General features: G+C 38.6%; 2 protein-coding genes across 4 annotated transcripts in view; one reads left to right on the top strand and one right to left on the bottom strand.

The window, feature by feature from the left end:
* Positions 1-16,102, bottom strand: part of VPS35 (VPS35 retromer complex component) — a 28,117-nt gene extending 12,015 nt beyond the window's left edge. Inside the window, exons 1-8 of the mRNA XM_032854580.1 lie at positions 16,012-16,102; positions 9,803-9,901; positions 8,450-8,546; positions 7,304-7,427; positions 6,540-6,722; positions 4,609-4,822; positions 3,103-3,186; positions 2,345-2,454 (exon numbers count right to left, since the gene is read on the bottom strand). Of these exons, the coding sequence (XP_032710471.1) occupies positions 2,345-2,454; positions 3,103-3,186; positions 4,609-4,822; positions 6,540-6,722; positions 7,304-7,427; positions 8,450-8,546; positions 9,803-9,901; positions 16,012-16,014 (914 nt within the window). The 5' untranslated portion in view covers positions 16,015-16,102. The remainder of the gene's footprint in view (positions 1-2,344; positions 2,455-3,102; positions 3,187-4,608; positions 4,823-6,539; positions 6,723-7,303; positions 7,428-8,449; positions 8,547-9,802; positions 9,902-16,011) is intronic.
* Positions 16,103-16,202: 100 nt separating this feature from the next.
* ORC6 (origin recognition complex subunit 6) lies at positions 16,203-23,746 on the top strand. 3 transcript variants are annotated; one of them, XM_032854583.1, is made up of 7 exons: positions 16,203-16,408; positions 18,136-18,265; positions 19,456-19,619; positions 19,836-19,925; positions 21,892-22,004; positions 22,531-22,599; positions 23,200-23,746. In XM_032854583.1, exons 2-7 carry the CDS (start codon positions 18,218-18,220, stop codon positions 23,325-23,327), a joined length of 612 nt encoding a protein of 203 aa, XP_032710474.1. In that variant the 5' UTR covers positions 16,203-16,408; positions 18,136-18,217; the 3' UTR covers positions 23,328-23,746. The 3 variants fall into 3 exon arrangements, with proteins under 3 accessions (XP_032710474.1, XP_032710472.1, XP_032710473.1); XM_032854581.1 differs by having other exon boundaries at positions 16,203-16,645; XM_032854582.1 differs by lacking the exon at positions 22,531-22,599 and having other exon boundaries at positions 16,203-16,645.

Raw genomic sequence — 23,746 nt, 5'->3', positions numbered from 1 at the left:
ACCATTTATCAGATATGTCATCTGCAAATATCTTCTTTCATTCAGTAGGTTGCCTCTTAGTTTTGTGGATTGCCTCCTTCATTGTGCAGAAACTTTTTATTTTGATGTAGCCCCAATAGTTTACTTTTGCTTTTATTTCCCTTGCCTCAGGAGACATATCTAAGAAAATGTTGCTATGGCCAATGTCAGAGAAATTACTGCCTGCTCTCTTCTAGGATTTTTATGGTTTCAGGTCTCACATTGAGGTCTTTAATCCATTTTGAGTTTATTTTTGTGTATGGTATAAGTGGTCAATTCATTTTTAACTGCACAGTTTTGTCAATGATGTCGTATTTCACTGAATTCTTACTATATGCCATATTTTATACCATACATAAGATTTTTAACAGCCTGATTTTGCCATAGTCTTTGAAACTTAATCAAGTAGATCACAGATAAAAATGCATTAAAGGGACAAATGTATTTGACAGCCATGATTTTAAAGAGCAATCTTTAAAAGATAAATCCCATTATAGCTTCCATTAAGAGTATGCCCAATTCACATATAATTCTTGCTGTCCAGATTTAAACTAGTGATTTGGAGAATCTGCTACATCTTAGACTTTAATAACTTAGGTATTTAAAATCTAAAAAAAGGAGCACCTGGGTGACTCAGGTGTTAAGTGTCTGCCTTCATCTCAGGTCATGATTCCAGGGTCCTGGGATCGAGCCCTGAATCGGGCTCCCTGCTTAGCAGGGAACCTGCTTCTCCCTCTCCCACTCCCTCTGCTTGCATTCCCTCGCTCGCTGTGTCTCTCAAATAAATAAAATCTCGAAAAAAAAAATATATATATATATAAAGGTATTTGCAGAAATAAATCTTCACTTGGGTTCTTGGTTTCATAAGGTCGATGATGTGTAAGCTAATGAGTAGGACACATGTTATATACTAGCACTCAGCACAGTTGCCAAGCAGACACATTAGAGTCATTATCAAAAGCCAAGTTTAATATTTTTAACCAAGACCAATGCCGAAAGAAGTAAAATTTAAACCTAAGGGGCATATACTAAACATATTTAATACTTCAAAACTCTTTTTTAAAAAAATATAATGATAGAATGATTACCTGAACATTCTTTTTTGTTAAAATTTTTAAAATTATTTACTTATTTGAAAGAGAAAGAATGAGCAAGAGAGAGCACAAGCCAGGGGAGGGGCTGAAGGAGAAGGAGGAGTAGATCCCCTGCTGAGCAGAGAGCCCGATATGGGACTCAATCACAGGACCCTGGGATCACAACCTGAGCAGAGGGCAGACCCTTAGCCGACTGAGCCACCCAGGTACCCTTACCTGAACATTCTTTTTAAAACTTTTTTTAGTTTTTATTTATTTCAGAGAGTGAGCAAGTTGAGAGAACATGAGCAGGGGTAGGGGCAGAGGGAAAGAGAGAAGCCGACTCCTCGCTGAGCAGGGAGCCCAACGAGGAGGGGTTCAATCCTGGGACTCCAGGATCATGACCCAAGCCAAAGGCAGTCGTATAACCAACTAGTCACCCAGGTGCCCCCTTTACCTGAACATTCTTAATCATCTATATCTAATGGATACTTGATAAAAGAGACTCCAAATCAAATCAGTGCCCAATAAAAAGTAACTTTCATTACCATAAAAAACAAATTTTGTTCTCTGAATATGTAAGAGTTAAATAATGGATCTGTATGACATTGCCAACTAAATGTCTAGATTAAAAATATTCATTATCAGGTGCCTCGGTGGCTCAGTTGGTTGAGCGACTGCCTTCAGCTGAGGTCATGATCCCATGGTCCCAAGATCAAGTCCCACTGCCCCAGGATCGAGTCCCACATCAGGCTCCCTGCTCAGCAGGGAGTCTGCTTCTCTCTCTGACCCTCCCCTCTCTTATGCTCTCTCTCTCAAATAAATAAAATCTTTGAAAAAAAAAAAAGAATGTTTAGGGGCGCCTGGGTGGCTCAATGCCTTAAGCCTCTGCCTTCGGCTCAGGTCATGATCTCAGGGTCGTGGGATCGAGCCCCACATCAGGGAGCCTGCTTCCCCTTCTCTCTCTCTCTGCCTGCCTCTTTGCCTACTTGTGATCTCTGTATGTCAAATAAATAAATAAAATCTTAAAAAAAAAAATACTCATTATCTCCATGCCTCCTGCTAAACCTCCTTCATGCCTAATCTAGGCAAGCACCTGGTAGATACTCATACTTACAGAACTAAACTGTTCATAGTGTAATTGCCTTAAAATCATTAATATAATGAAGATGTAACAGAAGTAATTCACAAAAATGTTTTAAATTCATTAGTCCCTGGTCAGAACACTACCCTCCAGTGTTGGAAGCACTTACCTATCAATTAAAGCAATGATGATGTTCTTCACATTTACATTTTGGTGTAACTCAGCACAGGCCCGGAGAAAAGGATTCAAAGTTTGAAGGTGGAATTCATCAGGGAAAACCTGAAAATCAAATAATAATTAATTGACACAAATAAAAGTATTTCACATTATAATCTGGACTTATGATAAAGTTCGTATTTGTGGAAACAATAGTTTTAATCTTACACAACTAAATTCAAACACATTACTTTTGAGTCTCTTTAAACATTAAACCCAAGTAGAAATAATCCACTAGACAAACTACATCTATAATTAAACTAAAACTAATGAGAACTAGAGAACTTGGAGGCTACTCTTTCCTGCATTTTGGGGGGAGAAAACATATCAATACAAAGACAAGTTATCAGTAAGAGAAAATAATTCTTTTTAATCAGGACAGCTTGGTTTTTTTTTTCCTTTTTTTTTTTTTTTTTTTTAAAGATTTATTTATTTTAGGAAGAGTGAGTGAGTGTGGGTGAGCATACACATGGGGCGGGAAGGGGCAGATGGAGAGGGAGACCCCCTGAACTCCCCACTGAACCAGGAGCCCACACAGGGCTTGATCCCAGGACTCCCAGATCCGAAATCAAGAGTCAGATGCTCAACCCACTGAGCCATCCAGGCACCTCAGGATAGCTTCTTTTCTATTGTATCAAGACTTTTTTTCAAAACAATGAAAATTAATGAAGGACAGAATGAGTTATTTATAAAATGAATGTCCTCACTTACCTGAATAATACACTCCATGAGGTATTCTTGAGCCAATGCATCCCTACAATTCACAACTTGCTCCAATATGCCAGTCAAAACAATCTAAAAGAAAAAGATAAGAGTTAAAACATTATTTTTAAGTCCTAAGAAACTCTTCTAATAACATATTTAAGCTATTAATTTGAGAATCTAATTTTAGATTTTTCCAACTCATACTTACTTTTTAAATTAAACTTCAACATTTTACAGAAGCATTATTTTATTTTGAACAGAAAATTTTTTTTTAATTTAAATAAATTCTGGACTTCTCCTTAATTAAGTCATTTAAGATGAAGTTTAGGAATTTTTTTTCCTTTATGATTTGTGCCTTTTGTGTCCTAAGAAATCTTTGCCTAATCTAACATTATAAAGATATATTTTATATTTTTTTCCTAAAAGTTTATAGTTTTAGGTTTTATATTTAGGTCTGTGATCCATTTTTTTAGTTTTTCTGTATGGTATGAGAATGGGTCATAGTTCAAGGGTCTTGTTTGCACACAGATGTCTAATTTTTCCAGAAACATTTGCTGAGAAGGTTAAGATTACACTTTTATCAAAAGTAATCTACTATGGGGTGCCTGGGTGGCTCAGTGGGTTAAAGCCTCTGCCTTCGGCTCACGTCATGATCCCAGGGTCCTGGGATGGAGCCCCGCATGGGGCTCTCCGCTCTGTGGGGAGCCTGCTTCCTCCTCTCTCTCTGCCTGCCTCTCTGCCTACTTGTGGTCTCTGTCTGTCAAATAAATAAATAAAATCTTAAAAAAAAAAAAAAGTAATCTACTATATATATGTGAGCCTATTCTGGACTATCTTTCCCAGGGCTGACAAATCTAGTTCAATGTCAGCTTTTGTAACTGACTCCCATATTGTCTGTTACTGCTTTTCACTACAGCTGCAGAGTTTAGTAGTTGCAGACAAAATCAAACAACATTTACTATTTGGTCCTTTATAGAAAGAGTTTGTCAATCTCTGCTTAACTCACCCCACTGATTTATTTATCTCTTCCACCAACATCACATTCTTTTTTTTTTTTTTTAATTTTATTTATTTGACAGACAGAGACCACAAGCAGGCAGAGAGGCAGGCAGAGAGGCAGGCAGAGAGAGGGGGAGGCAGGCTCCCTGCTGAGCAGAGAGCCCGATGCGGGGCTTAATCCCAGGACCCTAGGATCATGACCTGAGCCGAAGGCAGAGGCTTTAACCCACTGAGCCACCCACATGCCCCCCAATATCACATTCTTAATGCAGCTTTAGAGTAAACCTGGAGTAAAATACAGTCAATCTCAATTTAAGAAAAATTGGTATCTTAATAATATTGAGTCTTCTAATCCACAAATACAAACTGAAAATATATCTTTCAATTTACTTGTCTTTAATTTTTTAAAGTGGTTTTCAATGTAATATTTTTTAATAAAAATATTTTAATTTTAAAAAATCAGATTTCAATTTATATCTCATAGGAAAAGGTGACAAGTAAAAGGATATACACCTGTTTGTAACGTTCCACATTCACGCCTTCCAACTGACTGAGGCGCACCAAATTTGTTCCCACCAAAATTCTCAGTTCTTGTCTTTCTCGTTCTCTTTTCTCTCTATCTCGACTATGTCCCTGATGTTGCATTCGCACCCACAGCTTGTTCATCTCTGCAAAGTTAAGTAGTACAAAATCCATGGAATCACTTATGTCGCCAGTTGTTTCTTCACTGCAAAGAGAGAGTTGAAACAATCTTTACATACACTATTTACACTAGAGGACCATTTTACTGTTATTGTTCACCTTTGTGCATTTCATTCTTGTCTCTTTAATACACCGATATTTCATAGAAAAAACTTTCAAATTCACTGGCTTCGTGTTCAATTTCAAGGGAAACAGACTCAAGAGAAAAAAGATACCAGGGAAAGGACACAGAACAAGTGTAAAAGAACAAAAAACTTTCCCCCATTCCCTGTCCTAGGTCAACTTGTTCTCACAGCAATTCCATTAATTCAAAAAGCCTTTTAAAAAAAGGATACTTAAAATGTACTGCTAACTACATCATTTTAAAAAAGATTTTATTTATTTATTTGACATGAGAGAGAGAGAGAGCGCGCGCGCGCGCACGCGCGCGCACTGGCATGTGCACAAGTGGTGGGGAGGAGGGGCTGATGAAAAAGGAAAAGCAGACTCCGTGGTGAGCACAGAGCTGGATGTGGGACTCAATACCAGGACCCTGGGATCATGACCTGAGCAGAAGGCAAACGCTTAACCTCTGAGCCACTCATGTGCCCTAACTACATCATTTTACTGTTGAACATTTTGTATTTTCAAATTGGAATATAAGCTTTGTGAGGGAAGAAACCATGTATTTCCTGCTTATTTTTCATCTCCTAGGATAGGGAACATAGTTTTCAAAAATTTTTAACGATTGCCTAATTAAATGCTTAAAATTTGCAGTCAAACTGTAATAAAACAAAGAACCTCACCATCTTCTCACACTGTTAAATTTTTACCTTTTCCACCTTTAACTTTATTTCTACCTTTATCACATGCATGGTAAATTTTTATATTTTTTTCTCTTAAAAAGGAACTGATACAGAAATACTAAAAACTACTGAACTGTACACCTTAGAAATAAATGAATAAACGAACTTAAAGAAAGAGTGCCTGACTGGCTCAGTCACTAGGACATGGGACTCTTGATCTCAGGGTCCTGCGTTCGAGCCCCATGATGGATGTAGAGATTACTTAAAAAAACATTTCTTTTTTAAATAAATAAACTTAAACAAAAGGAATTAAGTTCCTCAATCTAGGAACTCTGCACATAAATAGTTCACCTAGTTGGTTGCAGACCATAGCTGGCTGACCATCTACCCCTATGTGAAATACAAGTGCAATGGACATGGATACTGGAACACTGGTCACACCAGAGACAGGGCTCTCATTTTGAAAGGCTTTTGTTTTTTCTGTTTTGGAGTTAATATGTAATTTGTGTACAGAGATAATTTAAACCACTTATATCCAGGGTATCAAGCAGTCCATAAATGACAAAAACTGATAAGAGACATTCAAGAAACAACATGAAAATTAGCTAGTTCACAGAGTAAGTTAAGGATATGTCAATATTTCATCACAAATAGAACTTCAAAATATAACCCATTTTAAAAAATCAAATCTTCAAAGAATACTTAATGTAATGGAAAAATGCTCTCATAAAATTATGTTTAATGAAAAAAACAGGTTCTAATAATCTACAATTTTTAAAAGAGCACATTTTGCATCATACCCCATATGCCGAAGAAAATATCTACATGAAATGCTACAAGTACCGGCTGTGGGTGGGAGAAATATTGATATTTTTTTTCTCTATACACTTTTCTATTCTTCTTATATATTCTACAACAAGAAGTATAACAACTAAATCAAAAGAGAAAATCACTTACTCTGTTGGCTCTCCTTCATCAGGCAAGATGTTTCTGGTACACTGAAGAAGATAGTTCCGAAGAAATAAACCTCTCAAAGGATGCTGCACACCCCGACACATTTCTACCAAATCTTTCAAAATATCTTTCCTGGACTGAGGAAATGACTTGACATATACAACTCCAACTGTGATCAACAGATAACTAGGGGAATTATAAGGGAATATCTGATTAAAATATTAATAAATAAATACTCAAGTCAAGAATTTGATTATGTCTAAACATCCTGAATCCAAACATACTAAGCAAGACAGGGACCAGGTTTTTCTTCTGCACAATGAAAAAATACCTAATTTAAAATATAACCCCTCCCACTCACTGACCCTCCCCCAATCTATGTATGTTTTTACATGCAAATTATATACATATATATTTATATACATATACAAATATATGTGTACATATAAGTATATAAATATGTACACAAATACATATACACATACATAAGTATCATTACCACCTTTAAACATACTAGTAAGAGAATGTCACATTAATTTCTCTAGTAGTCAAGGCATTAAACAATATAGCATGTCTACTTTTTCTATTTCCAAAATTCTCAATTATCCACATAAAAAGTAAAATTAATTTTACCTTAAAACCTTTAAAGAAAACCCAGAATATCTACCAAAATGTTAATCTCAATTTGTTAAGAAATTAAAGAATCTTAAAATTGATTTTTAAAAATCAAAGTGGAAAATGCAGATATCCGATTCTCAATTACTTACAGCCTTGGGATAATGTTTCCAGCATACTGTACAAGTTCATAAAGATCTGCCACTTTTCTTCCTTTAGCAAATTCATCTGTCAGGTAGACTTCCAAGTAGTGTAATTCATCAGAAATAGCCATATCTTTTAATTACGATTAAGGACTCAAATAAAGCTAAGCCAACCTAGGCAATACTCTGGAACTTTTTGGAGTCATTACACTATTGGGCAGGTATCTTAAATGTTAGTCCTTTAAGAGAACATGTTTAAATGAAGACAATTTCATTTAGGCTTTCCTTATTTTAAAATCAATGTTTTTATTCACTGACATGTAGAATTTAAGAAACAAAACAAATGAGCAAAGAGGAAAAAAAAAAAGAGACAAACCAAGAAAGAAACTCTTAACTGTAGGGAACAAACTGATGGTTACCAGAGGGGAGGTCAGTGGGGGATGGATGAAATAGGTGATGGGGAATAAGGAGGGTACTTGTGATAAACATCAGATGATTCAAATAAAAACTTAAAAAACAAATAAATGAAATAAAATAAAATGCTAAAAAAACTGAATAAGGGTTTTTAAAGATGTCCGGTAAAGCAAAGCAGTAAAAATAAGGATTACCCATCAGACTACTAGAGGGTTGTTGGTTTTTTTAAAGATTTTATGTATTTGACACAGAGAGAGAGACAGCAAGACATGCAGAAGGAGCAGGAGAGGGAGAAGCAGGCTTCCTGCTGAGCAAGGAGCTAGATGCAGAGCTTGATCACAGGACCCTAGGATCATGACCTGAGGCGAAGAGAAACACTTATGGACTGAGCCACCCAGATGCCCCGACAAGAGGGTTTTGAAATGGCAAATCACTGAATTCATTTTCATTCTGGAGTCCTGCATGACAAATATCTAAGCATTAAAGAACCAACTGCCTAAAAGCCTCAATATCCTTCATGAAGGGAAAAATTAAAATGTAGCAACAAAGAAGCTTATTAAGCATAGAAAAACGGTTTCTGATATTAAGTTTTTCTTTTTCTCATAAAATTTACATGGAGGAGTACTATTTGGTTAAGAAAACGAAAAATAATGTAATGGCAGAAAAACACAAGAAGAAATAAAATATGGCCTCATCAAGAAAAAAGTATGATCAAAATGGTCTTCAACATTCAAAAGATACAAAGTTCATAGTAGCTCTTTGGTGATAACATAGAAGTCCGGAGCTCACCAAGCATATTAGAAGCATGTTTCAGAGCATCCATAAGCTTGTTTTTGTCCTACAGAAATACCAAGAGAATTGATGGGAATGTTTAGTTTAAGTAAACATTTAACTTGGATTTGTTACACAGTATATAGCACTTAAATTACTTTAATCACTTAACAATCAGGTTTAGTTTCACCTTGCCTTCTCTACTGAAAGAAAAAGATTCATGGTTCCTCATTCAGACTGCAAAGCTTAGCAAGTCTTATGTAACTAGGACTACAAACTTCCTGGCATAACTCGAATCTTTTAAATCTCTAGTGACTATAAAAGTAACTCCATTAATTCACACTTACCTGCAATCAAGGGAGCTGGCATATTAATTCTTTTAAAGCAAGCTACTATCCTGACAATGGCTTTGTCATAGGTAAAGACTCCTCAGAGTTGTCTGAATTGACCATCCCTGTCTCTAAGTATGCTTTCCTCCTCACAATGCCCATGTGTCCCACTGAACACATATATTAAGACAATGCCTTTAAATGCAGGAAACAATATTCATACTCAGAAAGAGACAGAAACAAGCAATAACCAAGTTCCATACCCACTCATTTTCTCCATTCCAAGACATTTTTTTGCAAGGGAAAAATACAATACATATAATTGGTTAAAACAGCATATTACGAAGCTTTAGAAATTGTGAGACATTTTACAAAGGTAAGATATCATCATCAGAACAACTTATAACTTGAAGTACCAGCCTATTTGGTTCCATTTCTTAAATTTTAATGCAGAGATTCTATAGTTTCTACACAGATTACTTCCTACCCTTTTAGAATATGACAACACAGAAATTGGTGTAAGTATAATTTTCAAGCCAGTTGCTGCAAAATATAAATATAAATATATATATAGTTTCAGGATGGAAACAACAGACTTCAAGATAGAAAAAAGCCAAAAAATCCAAAATGAAAGCATTTAAATACATTCATTCAAAAAATATTAGGTACCCATTATATGTCAAGTACTCCTCAGGTTTGAGGTATAGAAGCAATGACACTAGTAACTGAATCAGATATTGGTATGGTGATAGAAGGTAGGGTCTCTTGTCCTCGGGGAGCTTCCATTCTGGGAAGACAGACATTCCTAAATCATAAATGCAAATGCAAGTAAACAGGGCTCTCTGCCGGAACTATTCCATGCAGTGCTTGAAGGAGGTGAGATGCAAGATGTATGCCAGAAGACACTGAAGATTACATTTAGTAGAAGCACTGGTGCTATACAACCTTACAAAACATACAGATTGTATTTTGCCTCCCATATTGACATTCTTACCAGGCATCTCTTCATCTGGAATGATTGGACCTTCACAGCCTGTATGGCTTCATCCAAGAGCTTTTCCTGCTCATCCTGAGGTGACTGCTGTGTTGTAGGCTGAAAAATAAAAAAAATACTTCCACTTAATGTCTCATTAGCACTCTCTTCTAAAATAATGTTATTTCTGTACTTCTAGACATAGCCCTTCTCCAAGGCTTTCATAAAAGGCACATTCCGGTTCTAGATCTCAAACCCGTTTATTTATTTTTGACAATTACTGAACGAGAGCTATACCCAGTCACCCAAGTTAATAGCATAATAATCCTAAAGGGAACAGTAACATGTAGAGAATCTCTACTCTCTCAGAAACTGATCAACATTCTTCTAGCAGGTTGGCCTCAAAAAACATGCGGTGTTAGTGTGACTCCAAAAACAATCCTTATGATAGGTATAGTCTTATCCAAATCTCTAAATGCCTCTTTTTTCTCTATACTACTTTTCATCTGCATTTTAGTCTAGTCTTAGATCAAGAAACCAGTTTATGAAACACTACATTTTAAGGCAATATGTAACAAGACACTAAAGAACTTAGAAATAAAGTAGTTGAAATTATTAAGTGACTGATAGTAGAAAACCATTAAGGCATACTCTCCTCAAGTACCTACCTTATCACTTCAAATTGAGAAATCTACAACTATAATGGACAAAACATACCTTGATATTCTTCTCTTTGTTATCAGCAAAACCCTGCTTGCAAAATTAATTAGATCTACTGGTTAAACAGAATTAACCACTTGACCTTTTACATGTATAAACACTGTTTACACCTCTACTGCAGCATACATTATATTGTAATTATAAATGATAGTCATTTCGATATCCCTGGGACCCAATACATTGCCTAAGACATAATAGATGCTTCATGAACGTTCACTGTATGAATGAATGAGCTGGTTTTAGAATGTTTAGGTCATATATTTAATTTTAAAAATGCCTAAAAGAATTAATAGATAAGAGTGTCTGGGTGGCTCAATGAGTTAATGACCTTTGCGTCAGGTCATGATCTCAGGGTCCTGGGATTGAGCCCCACATCAGGTTCCCTGCTCAGCAGGGAGTCCATTTCTCTCTGCCCCCGCTTCATTCATTCTCTCTCTCTCTCTCTCAAATACATAAAATCTTAAAAAAAAAAAATCAACAGATGAATGGTTAAGTTGTGGTATACACATATATATAAATACATATACCGGAATATTATTCAATCATAAAAAGGAACAAAGTAGTGATGTATGCGACATGAATGACACTAAAAAACATTATGCTAAGTTAAAGAAGCCAGACACAAAAGACCATGTATTTTATGAGTCCATATGAAATATCCAGAATATGCAAATCATCCACAGAAACAGAAAACAGACTTTGGTTCCCAGAAGAGAGAGTGGGGTAATAACTACTTAATGAGTACAGGTTTTCCTCTGGAAGTGATAAAAATGTTTTGGAATTGGACAGAAATGGTGGTTGTATAACACTGCAAAAGTACTAAATGCCACTGAATTGCTCACTTTTAAATGGTAAATCTTGGGGTACCTGGGTGGCTTGGTCGGTTGAGCAGCCAGCTCTTGGTATCAGTTCAGGTCATGATATCAGAGTCCTGGGATAGAGCCCTGAGTTGGGCTCCATGCTCAGCAGGAAGTCAGCTTGAGGAGTCTCTCTTGCTCTGCCCCTCCCCCCACTGGTTCTCCATCCCCTCTAAAATAAGTAAATAAATCTTAAATGATTAAAGGTAAAATGCCTCTTACACAATGAGATGGAAAGGAAGAAGGCAAAGAGTTACATATAAACATAAAAGTTAAATTTGTTCTATTATCTAAGACAATCAAAACAGCACTGAATTTGAGATTAACAAAAAACACACAAAACCCATTTTTAAATTAGAATCACTTATAAAAATGGAAAACTTTTTCTTCATCTAATTTTGGAAAAAGAAAAAACATTAGTAATATGAAAATGTCTTTATTTTTTTCCTATAGCAAATGTAATAACCTATGCTTCCTTGTGACCACCCTTCTTCCCAAGCATATACAAACTTCAAAGAAAAAGTTATGTCATTTAAACTAATCTTAAAGGGAATCTTAATTTATATAGCAGAACTATTAGTGTAAAATGTTGGTCTTTGAGGCAAAGACAACACCAGCATCTGAGGATTCTGACTTAATGAAATTCACTAGCCATCCTGGGCTAGTCCTCTGAGAACTTAAGTGACACCAAGCTATGGTCTGGATTTCTTCAGCTCTTTATCTCTAGATCCAGAAGATTTAACAATTATTAGAATCAGTGGATTTCATTAAGTTCAGATGATCAACTTAGAGATAAAAATTGATACATCAGGAAATTTTTACACTTTGTCATTGTGGTAAAATAACATAATTTGCCATTTTAACCATTTTTAAATGTGCAGTTCAGTGGCATTAGGTACATTCACATTGTTGTATGGTCATCACCAGCACTCATCTCTAGTATCTTTTCATCATTCTCAAAGGAAACTCTGTACCCATAAAACAATAACCTGCCAATCTCTACCGCTACCCCAGGCAACCACCATTTTACTTTCTCTAGGAATCTGACTTCTCTAGGTACCTCATGTAAGTAGAATCACACACTTTTGTGTCTGGCCATTTCAACTTAGCATAATGTCTTCAAAGTTCATCCATGTTGTACCGTTTGTCAGAATTCCCTTTCTTTTTTAGGGCTGAATAATAGTCTATCGTATCTACATACCATATTTTGTTTATCTATTCTTCTACTGATGGGAAACTTGGGTTGCTTCCACTTTCTGGCTATTGCGTGTAATAACATTAATATAGCAAATAAAACTGTGGTTACAAAGATACTAAAGAGATGCCTGGGAGGCTCAGTCACTTAAGCATCTGCCTTCAGCACAGGTCATGATTCCAAGACCCTGGGACCGAGTCCAACATCTGGCTCCTTGCTCAGTAGGCAGCCTACTTCTCCCCCTCTGCCTGCTGCTACCTCTGCTTGTGCTCCCTCTCTCCTCCTCTCTGGCAAATAAATAAATAAAATCTAAAAAACAAAAACAAAACAAAAAGACTACAAACAATTCTAAAAATATTTGTATAGAATCCAAAAGATTCTCTGATCTAGAAACAAAACTGTAGCAAAATTCTATTTTGTATCAACTGGATTTAAAATAGAAACAAATACAATATAGAAAATTACAGACTTATTACAAGATAAACTACAAATGAAGAACTAAAGCTGTAATAAAGAAATGTATTTTTAGATATTACTCCCAAGACAATGTAGTTATTACATAAATGTAGCCATTATGTGGCTATTCTAAGGGAGTGTCTTGATGCCTTTCCTGGGAAGTGTCACATAGAATAAGAACAGTAAGAACTGTTACGAGCATACTCTCATTAAACACAAGCCAGGTAATCAATGTCTCCTAACTTATGGAAGTAGTCCTCCATTTACAAATGACTTTGTATTTATCAGTTACATGGATAAGAGAAAAATGGAAACACTAAAGAACCAAGATCAAATTAATGTTTGTAATTAGGCTAACATTAGCCTGAGACCCAGGTCAAAGAGCCCCCCTAAGTTCATATAATTGTTAAGTTCAGAGAAAGTAATCCATCATAGACAGATCACTTATAAAACCACTTATTCAAACAATGTGCATTCGTTTCCTCTTCTATTAAACAGGGCAATAAGAGTACTTATATTACTATTATGAGGAATAAATAAAATGACCCAGAGCTCAGGACATGCTTAGTAATATGCACTTTATAAGCGTTACCATTATTATTATACACTCTTAGATACAAGCAATTACCTCCACCCATCCTAGCAACTTAGTTGCTGATCCATCTCTTCACTGATACGCTGCAGATGTAATCTAATAACACAATTATATCAACTATAAAACAAAAATAACCAATCTCACAAAGATACAGAATTTCATCCCATTTAATGAAAGTACTATTTTTAAAATTATAAGGCACAAAATTACAATTGAAGTAGGGAGCATTAAGGATCATGAGGGCTTGGGAACTTCAAAATACACAAAACTGAACAAAACTGAACACAAAACTGGCTCCAACTTCATTTACCAATACATTTCCCCAGAAATTCTATGGTACACACCATGAATATTTACTTCTCCCAGCTTCATCTATAGGCAACACTTTTTCTTCTCCACCTGGAGAATTTTTTTCTTTTTAAAATTTTATTTACTGACAGGTGCCTCCTTAGCGCAGTAGGCAGAGCGTCAGTCTCATAAAATTTTATTTATCTGAGAGAGAGAGAATGCTCACACAAGCAAGGGTAGGGGAAGAGGGACAAGTAGACTCCCCATTGAGCAGGGAGCCCAACTCAGGGCTCAATCCCAGGACCCCTGGATCATGAGGTGGGCCAAAGGCAGATGCTTACCCAACTGAGCCAGCCAGGCACCCCTCCACCTGAAGAATTTGTGCTTACCTTCCTCACTGTATCAGTTCACATGTTACTTTCTGCAGTCTTTTTCAAGCCCCTTGTGCAGAACTCTCTCCCTCCATGACCCCAAAACACTGAACTGACAGTGCTAATAAAGCAATCCTCAGACTGCATTACTTCAAGTTCCACAAGCATATCTCCCTCCATAGACTCTTTTTTATTTTTTTCCCCTCCATAGACTCTTAAGCTATTTGACAGCAAGAACTACGTTTGTTTCCAGTGCCCAGCACCGTCCATGATATTAGAAGGCATACAAGATGTTTGATGAATTGGATCCCAGAATATTGGGACTGGGAAGGGCCAAAGAAGCCAAGAGTTGTTTTCAGATGCAAAAGTGAGACTCAAAGACTGAATGACCTGCCCAAGTCACAGAAACAGTGACTGTGACAAGACTGATAATCAAGTTTCCTTTCTCAAAAATGTTCATGAGGACAGGACTGCTCATTGCTCCCAATTAATTCATCCAGCACAGAACAGGTGTATAGCAGATCAGTTAAGTGCTTTCCATTATAAAATACTGCCAATATCAATTCATAAATGTAGAGAAACAGACAAAACCTAGTTAAATTTCTACACTGTCCTTGTTATCACTTCCCAATCGTAAAAATTCTGGGAAATAAAATCATCTTGTATGGCAATATAGTATATGAAGTAATACATGTCAAATATTTAATTCTACTTTCTGGCATTAACACATCTAAAGTGAAGCCTGTTTCCAGACTTACAGATTTATAGAAACCTGTCTACACGAAGTGAGTAACAAGATCATTAAAATTGCCATACAGTACACCAACATTCAAAAACATTACTTATACACTGCAGACTGTGTCAAAAGCCAATGAAATGCAAGTGACAACTGCCTTTGTGGAAACCCGGCACATGGATTCACATTTTGAGGAAGTTCAAGTTTACAGGCCAACAGCCACACCACGATTTGCTGCCATCACGAAGAGGCACTAACAAGGACGAATGCCTACTTCAAGCAAATAAAATACCTGGATTTCATCAATGGGGAGACAAATAGGAGAACCAGGCTGTCCAATGAACAAATATTAAAGGAAACAAAGTCTCCTTTCTCTCTGTCAGAATTCATGGATATCAAATAGCGTAAGTACTTCCAGGAAATTCACGTAAGCGAGTCCTTAGAATTCGCTGACAAACACCGCTGTGGAAGCGGACTATGAGGCCGAAAAAGACCAGGGCACCATTTGGACCCTCCAGCAGGTATTTCTCGCACAAGAAAAGGGCGTGGGGCCAATAGAGCACTACCAAGCACAAAGGTGGAAACGCACGCTGACGAGAGAGCAAGCCGTGGGCGGGTCCCGACGCCACCCCGAGTCTCAGGCCCTCCGCACGCCCCCGACCCAGCCTGACTCTCAGACCCGTCCCCTCAAGGCGCGGCGGTGGCCGACTCCACTCAAAGGCGGCGGCAGGCCTCCACCGACTTCAAAGCCTACAGGCCGAGACACCCCCTCAGAAAGGCCATCCCATTCCTGGGCAACCGCCGCGATCAGGAGCCGCCGCCCACCCCGATCTCGGATCAGCCCGCCTGCGGCCTTCCCCGGCCTGTCCTCAACCCGCAGGCCAAGCCCGGCTGGTCTTAGTCCCGATTGGGCCGCGGGGCACCAACTCCACCCGCAAGGCTCCACGACGGAGGCAGAGCGCAAGGGTTGGGAGAAAGGTCGGCCCCGGATCCGCAGCACCTCAACACTCACCATGGCGACTCCCCTAAGCCTGCAGCAAGCAGCACCCACCCCGCGCGGAGCCTCCCGCGGTCAGGTGACGCTGCGGCCTCTTCAAACCCCGCCCTCCTTAGCCCCGCCCCCGGAACCCGCTGGGGGCTCTTCGATTGGCCTGCTTCTAGGAACTCAAGTCTCGCGTGTTTATTGGCTCTTGCCACTTATCCGTGGACTGACGGACCTGGGTGCCAGCCAGTCTCTCCCCAGTGTGTGAGAGAGGGCGGTAAGGTGCAGAGTAGCAGGGTATCTCTCGGCGGCAGGATGGAGCCAACAGGAAGTAAAGACATCGTTTGAGGACTCTGTCAAGGCGGGAGAAATGGAAGAAGGGGGAGCCGCTAGTCCGAGTTCACCTGCCCAGGAGCGCGCGGTCGTGGTACGCATGAGCAAAAAGAAGACTAGGCTTGATTTGCGCAGCGGTCGCGGCTTTTCGTCCCAGCCAATCCAGATGCAGCAGAGGGGTGGGGCCTGGCCCTCACTGGCGGGCGCGGCATTTGCGCGCGGGTTTCGTCCCGCTGCAGCGGTTCGCGCGAGTGGTTCTCCGCGCTATGGAGTCGGGGCTGATCGGGCGTCTAGCGGCACGCTTGGGTATCGCGGAGCCAGATGTGTTGAGGTGGGTCTGGCGGCGCAGGCCTCAGCGGCCTTGGACTCATTAGGCGAGGCCCGCATGACGGGCGGCGGCGCCGAGTGAGGGGGGACGCTGGAGCCCGGTGGGATCAGGCCCGGGAAGAACGTCCCGGCAGTGGGCTTATCTGAACTGGCAAGAAGGGGTGATTGTAGACGTCCTTGGGGACAAATGGCTCTGTGGGATGCACGGTGGTGGGACGAGGAAAGTCGAAATTCCGGTCGTTTCGCAGATACTTCCTGAGGGTCTGTTTACAGTGGTGAACCACACAGACGGGGTACAGACCTTTGTGGAGGTCACTATGCAGTAAATATACGCCAAGAACTAGGAGGGAAACGAAACTAGGTGGTGAGTCGAGGGAGGGAGGAGCACAGAGCACGTTCTGGCGTCTGCTTTTCCTTAAAAACAGCCACCTCCTAGATACATGTTAACTAGTTAGAATTTAAATAAAATTTTGAAAAAAAAAAAAAAACTATTAGAAAGGCCTCGGAGGGGGCTGCCGCTTGTGCTGAGACCCGATTGATAGAAGGGGCCAGCCATGGGAAGATGTGGGAAGAGCGATAGCTTGTGCATAAGCCCTTTGCATAATCTAGCGTTAGAAATAAAGCTACTGTGGCTGAAGTGTGAACAAGACTAGGCCCTGCCTTGCTGCTCAGTTAAATGAGGGAAGGGGAGGGAGGAAAGGACTTGTTGAAAGAGTGGAAGTAAAGACCTCCTGAACGCCTTAATCATTTAACAGCCGTTCTCCAAGTGTGGTTGGTTCCTGGACCAGCAACAGCACTCGTTAAAAATGCAAATTCTTGGGTCCCACTTCACGCCTACTGATCAGAAACTCTGAGAATAGGACTCAGCAATCTCTTTATACAAGCCCCAAGGTGATTATCTTGTACCTCAAAGTTTGAGTTACCACTGATTTAGAGGAACGGATAAAGGAAGAAGGAACCCTGGTGTAACTGCCAGCATCTGATAGTTTATGTTTGTCCCAGTAATGGAAGGATGAAAGCAGGTGTTTTTTTTTGTTTTAAGAAATTGAAGAACTGGGGCACCTGGGTGGCTCAGTCGTTAAGCGTCTGCCTTCTGTTCAGGTCATGATCCCAGGATTCTGGGATCGAGTCCTGCATTCTGCTCCCTGCTCAGGGAGAAGCCTGCTTCTTCCTCTCCCACTCCCCCTGCTTGTGTTCCCTCTCTCACTCTCTCTGTCAAATAAATAAAATCTTAAAAAAAAAAAAAAAAGAAATTGAATAACTTAGTTTTCCTTAAATGTAGTTGGGCACAGTGGAATCTGAAGTCAGGGCTGGTTCTGTGTTAGAAAACATTGTTCCACATCCCCAAAGGATGTGCTTCTTGTTCGGATCCCCACATAAACTTGCCTAGGAATTATGCCCAGAATGAAATCTACCCTGCTGTATTCATTGTTGACCAGAATGTTAGGCAAACGTCTGGAAAAGTTTTAGTGAGCATGTTGCCCTTATAACCAGGAAAGCTGAGGAGTACTTGCGGCTGTCCCAGGTGAACTGTAATGGCCTGTCTGCACATACCACAGAAACCAGCAATGCAGTCATGTGTCTGGACCTTGCAGCTTCTTGTATGAAGTGCCCCTTGGACAGAGTAAGTAGGTCCCATTAATGTGTAAATAATCCTCTGCAACTTTGAAACTTAATTATACCTTTTAATTTCTGGTTGGACTAGACTCAAAACTGTTGTGTTTTAGAATTTTCCTGGCTATAGTCATATATAATCTAGATGAATTTTAAAATCATTTTTGTCAAGTTGCAGAAAATTACCTTTACTATCTCGTTTCCTTGGCCACCTCTTTCTTTACTCAAGACCATCTTTCATGCTGCTGCTAGCATCTTCCTAAAGTGCATGCTTTTAAACTAATGTGTGTTTTTCTTCTAGTATCACAGTGGTTGAGACTACAAGCTAAAATTCAAGAAAAGTTAGATGTTAAGACCAGATTTTAATATCACTAGTTACTAGCTCTGTGAGCTTGGATTCCTCATTCATAAAGTGGGGATAAGAATATCCATTTCACTAGATTGTGAGGATTAAACCGTATACTGTATGTAACACACTTAACAGTGCATATCCCATTATATGATGGCATTAAAAACACCATTAGCTCCCAATGGGTTGACTCCCCATTACTGTCAGCTTCTCCAGCTTCTCTTGAACACTAACCTCAAGCTACACTGTTTACTTAACAGACCATGAACTTTAATGACTTATAGCTTTGTAAATGCAACTTTTTTCTTTACCTGCATTTCTTTTCTGATAAGCTCCTATTTGTCTTACATGACCCTGCCTTGCTGTTACAACCTTTATGAAGATTTCCTTGACTCTCCCAGGCAGTGTTGCTTTCCCTCAGTTGTTGATCCTTCTGTTTCCCAGTTTCCCTCTCTCCCTTTCCCTGCACACATTCATCCTTCCCACCTCTACTCCACTACTTCCCTCCTTCCTTTTCCCAGTGAATTGCACATTGACATTTTCAGTGAAAAACAGAAGACCATGTATGTGTCTCCTGTGTTTTTATTCACAGCTTGGCTGTAGTAACACTTGTTTTTTAAATTATCTGTGCTTATGCATGACTGTCTAGTATGAGCCCCTTGAGAGCAGTACTCAGCTCTGCTTGATGGGATTACTGACTTGACTAAATGAAGCTAAATGTTTAGATAGAGCCACTTGCCACAGAATTAATTAATTTTGAAAAGTTGACTTACTAAACATGTTTAAGGGCACCAATATATAGAATGATTGTGATTATGATTTTTATGATTGGTGCATTTTTTCTTTCAAAGGATTATTTAATTAAACTTTCTGGTTTGAACAAGAAGATGTATCAGAGCTGTCTTAAATCTTTTGAGTGTTTACTGGGCCTGAAATCAAATATTGGAATAAGAGACCTAGCTGTACAGTTTAGCTGTACAGAAGCAGTGAACATGGCTTCAAAGATACTGCAAAGGTATGAAGCATAAAGAACCTTAATTGAAAATTTATACTGACACATAAAGCAGAATTATCTGATGTTTTATATTCAGTCTTGAAAAATAACTAATATGGTAAGGTGACATAATGCATTATTTCATACATTTAAATAGCTTATAAATTCTGATTTACATTTTCAGTCTTTTTGAAATAATATTTTTTTAACAATTCCGCAAACACTGCTTTCCCTTAGCTATGAATCCAGTCTTCCACAAACACAGCAGTTGGATCTCGACTTATCCAGGCCACTTTTCACCACTGCTGCATTACTTTCAGCATGCAAGTAAGTGTGCCTTTTAACGTTGAGAAAAGTCCACAATTTAAAAATAGATTTCTCTTTCCCAAAGAGGACTTCTACTTAGTTTATTTCAACTCAGAGTGTATTTTCCTATATAAATAAGGGGCGCCTGGGTGGCTCAGTGGGTTAAGCCTCTGCCTTCACCTCAGGTCATGAGCTTCAGGGTTCTGGGATTGAGCCCTGCATTGGGCTTTCTGCTCAGCAGGGAGCCTGCTTCCTCCTCTCTCTCTACCTACCTCTCTGTCTACTTGTGATCTCTCTCTCTCTGCCAAATAAATAAATAAAATCTTTAAAAAAAAAATATTAGAAACAGTGGCCAATGACCAGATTTTGTTTATCCCACAATATAGCTGACAATTTGGAACCCCTATCACCAAAGTCTGTGGCATTTGTATATATAAGCGGGGTATTCTGTTTTCAGGGTCCACCTTTTTTTATTTTTACGTTTTATTTTCATTAGTAATCTGTATACCCAACGTAAGGCTCGTAAGGCTCGAACTCACAACCCTGAGATGAAGAGTCACATGCTCTTAGTCTGAGCCAGCCAGGCACCCCCAGGCTCCACCTTTTATAAATGATGAAATCTGTCATTGAAACTGTAGTTTGTGATTTTCCCAGTTATATATTTTCTTAAGTACTAATTGCAACTATGTTTCAAATAATTTACGAAACACCAATGATAAATTTTTACATCTGGATCTAAAATTTGGTGTTATCTTTTTACATACCGAAATGTTACCTTGGAAATATTCATAATTGTTATTTTTCTCTAAAGTTGTCTTGTTTTATCTTGCTGGAAAACGACTTATAAAATGTAGGGGTGCCAGGGAGGCTCAGCTCAGACAGTTCAACATCTGCCTTCGGCTCAGGTCACAATTCCAGGGTCCTGGGATCAAGCCCCACATCTGGCTCCCTGCTCCACGGCGAGCCTTCTTTTCCCTCTCCCTCTTCCTACCACTCCCCTGCTTGCTCTCTGTCAAATACATAAATAAAACCTTTAAAAACATAAAATGTAGTTGGCCCTTAAAGAATGGGTTTCTTACTACCCAGCCTATTTTGGTTTTTTAGCTCTCTTAGCCACATACCTGGAAGCAATTAATTGGCATTCATAGAAAATGTCCCCTTGATTCAACAAAGATATGTATATAGAGAGGAGTGTGGCTGCTGTTGGAAAAAACAATATTGACAACTCCACTTCTGAAACCGAATTACGCTGAGCAAAGAAAGGTTTGACTAGATCTAGTATCCTAAATAACAGACAAGAAGTCTGTTTTGTGTATTTCATTAGTAGTTGTTGTGGAGTGGTAATTAGGGATTTTGGAGATGGGAAAGTAGTTTACATCCCTGTAGTACAGATGTAAGCTTCATGGATTAAAATGAGCTGAATATTTTAAAATGCTATGATTGTCATTCAGCAAATCAGTAACCTCTGAGATTTTTTTTTTTTTTTTAAGATTTTATTTATTTATTTGACAGACAGAGATCACAAGTAGGCAGAGAAGCAGGCGGAGAGAGAGAGAGGAGGAAGCAGGCTCCCTGCTGAGCAGAGAGCCCGAAGCAGGGCTCGATCCCAGGACCCTGGGATCATGACCTGAGCCGAAGGCAGAGGCTTTAACCCACTGAGCCACCCAGGCACCCCACCTCTGAGATTTAATAGGAATTCTTTCAGGCATGAAACACCAGAGCAAATGTCTTCTATGCATCCCTTTTCTTACGTAACAGATCTCATGTATATTTTTGACTCAGTCCCATAAACAGCTAAATAAATAAATTCAAAAGGCAGATTTACATAGTTATAGCTAATAATATATGTGTGGAATAAAGGGAAAACTAAACAGTTGGGAACTCTTCATAAAACATGGGCAGAAAGGAAATAAGTTAATAATCTGGCTGGCCAGAGAAGGCAACTATATTGGTCTTAAAAACAGTAATTTGTCAAATTCTTTTGTAGGATTCTAAAGCTAAAGGTGGATAAAAACAAAATGGTAGCCACATCTGGTGTAAAAAAAGCCATATTTGATCGACTATGTAAACAATTGGAGAAGATTGGACAGCAGGCTGATAGTGAGTATTCATACCGTATTTCAAGAATGTGTCATTTGAAAATGTAAACCAACTGGTAAAAGTCTAATATTTTCAAACTTGCAAAATGGCTGCTCTCTGAATTCTGTATTTAATGTGGACTAGGTAAGTTTTTAGTGAGAAATTTTTTTGTTTTTCAAATAAAGTAGCTTAATAACCTTTAAAACAGCTGTGACTATATGACTTCATGCCTGAAAAATAGTTTCTCTGTTAACATGCTCCAGTGTTAAATGCCAGTCTCCATATACATAAAAATAGTTTCTCTGTTAACATGCTCCAGTGTTAAATGCCAGTCTCCATATACATAAACTTGAAAGGATTCTTCAGTCTGACAAGAGAAACCAAGAAAGGGAAGGCATTTGCCTTCTCCTTATCCTTATATTTGGTCAGTCAAGGTGTCTTATTTTTTTGTGTGTGTGATCCAAAATAAGCCCAACTACTAAAATTGAGAACAGGCAAAAATTTAGCCCTGATGACACTTTTGTGTTTTTTGGGTTTTTTTTTAAAGGAGAGGCTGGAGTTTCAGCTACTCCACCACAGAAGAAAAAGAAAACAATGGCTGAACCTCTAGCAAAGGGTAAGGCGTACTAACACTGGACAAAGTTTGAAATTAGTGCAATGGGATTAGTGTACAGTGGGTTTAATGCAGTGACTAGTCCTGTGCTACTTGTATGACAAGAGTTAGGTTTTAAATAAATCTGGAAAATCATTTGATAAGACCAGTTTTCCAAGCAGTCATTACAGAACTTAATAGAACTACTGTGTAAGAAAACATCTAAAGCCAAACTGCTTAGGTTCAACTCCTGCTTTACCACCCACTGGCTCCATAACTTTAGGAAAGTCACTTAATTTCTATAAGCCTCAATTTCCTAATCTATAAAGTTGTAATTAATATTAGCACCCACTTCATAGAATTGTGGTGAGAGTTGAATGAGATGATGCCTTGAAGTGATTGGTACAGCGTCTTGAAGCACAAGATAAGTGCTTGATGAATGCTAACTACAGAATGTTGTGGAGAGCTTGGAGTTTAAAAGCAAAAAACTGATGTGTTAGCTGCTGTTTCCACTTTTCATTTTAGCATGATAGTACCTATTTTTAATTAACTAATTAGATACTTCAAACAAGTTTACTTGTCAGTATAAGAATTTTGAAACACTTTGAAAATTTTCTCTCACAGAAACAGAGAATGTAGTAGAAAGCTCACATAAACTGCAAAAAGATGAAGATTTGACACAGGATTATGAAGAATGGAAAAGGAAAATTTTGGAAAATGCTGCCAAAGCACAAAAGGCTACAGCAGAATGATTTCAGCTTCTAGACTACCTTGGATTGTAAACCAACAGTACATCTGCCACCTCAATGAAGATATGAGAGCTTTAGAATTCTGTTTAAACTTTTATAACAAGGATCCTAAGACTGTTGCCTTAATAACAAAGAAGCCAGCACTGGGGCTGAGCCCAGACTGGCTGGTGACATGAGCAACAAGTTCATTAGGTCAGGCACAGTGCCTTGGCTCCCCACAGGTCTGCATTCCTACAAAATGGAATTGAAGCAATTTTGCTCTTTTGTTTTAAGCAAAAGACAGTTTCCTGTCCTATCCAGAATATCAAATACAGGCTGAATGGAGTCTTAAGAATTTTACTTGGGTTTTTGTGTAAGTTTCTTGGTTTGACTAAATCAGCATATGGTACAACCTAAGTTAATAAATGTTATTTTTAAATACA

Source organism: Lontra canadensis, unplaced genomic scaffold (assembly GCF_010015895.1).
Source record: "Lontra canadensis isolate GAN:19392208 unplaced genomic scaffold, GSC_riverotter_1.0 scaffold8, whole genome shotgun sequence".
NCBI classification, from domain to species: domain Eukaryota; kingdom Metazoa; phylum Chordata; class Mammalia; order Carnivora; family Mustelidae; genus Lontra; species Lontra canadensis.
This window is presented reverse-complemented; position numbering and strand designations above follow the sequence as displayed.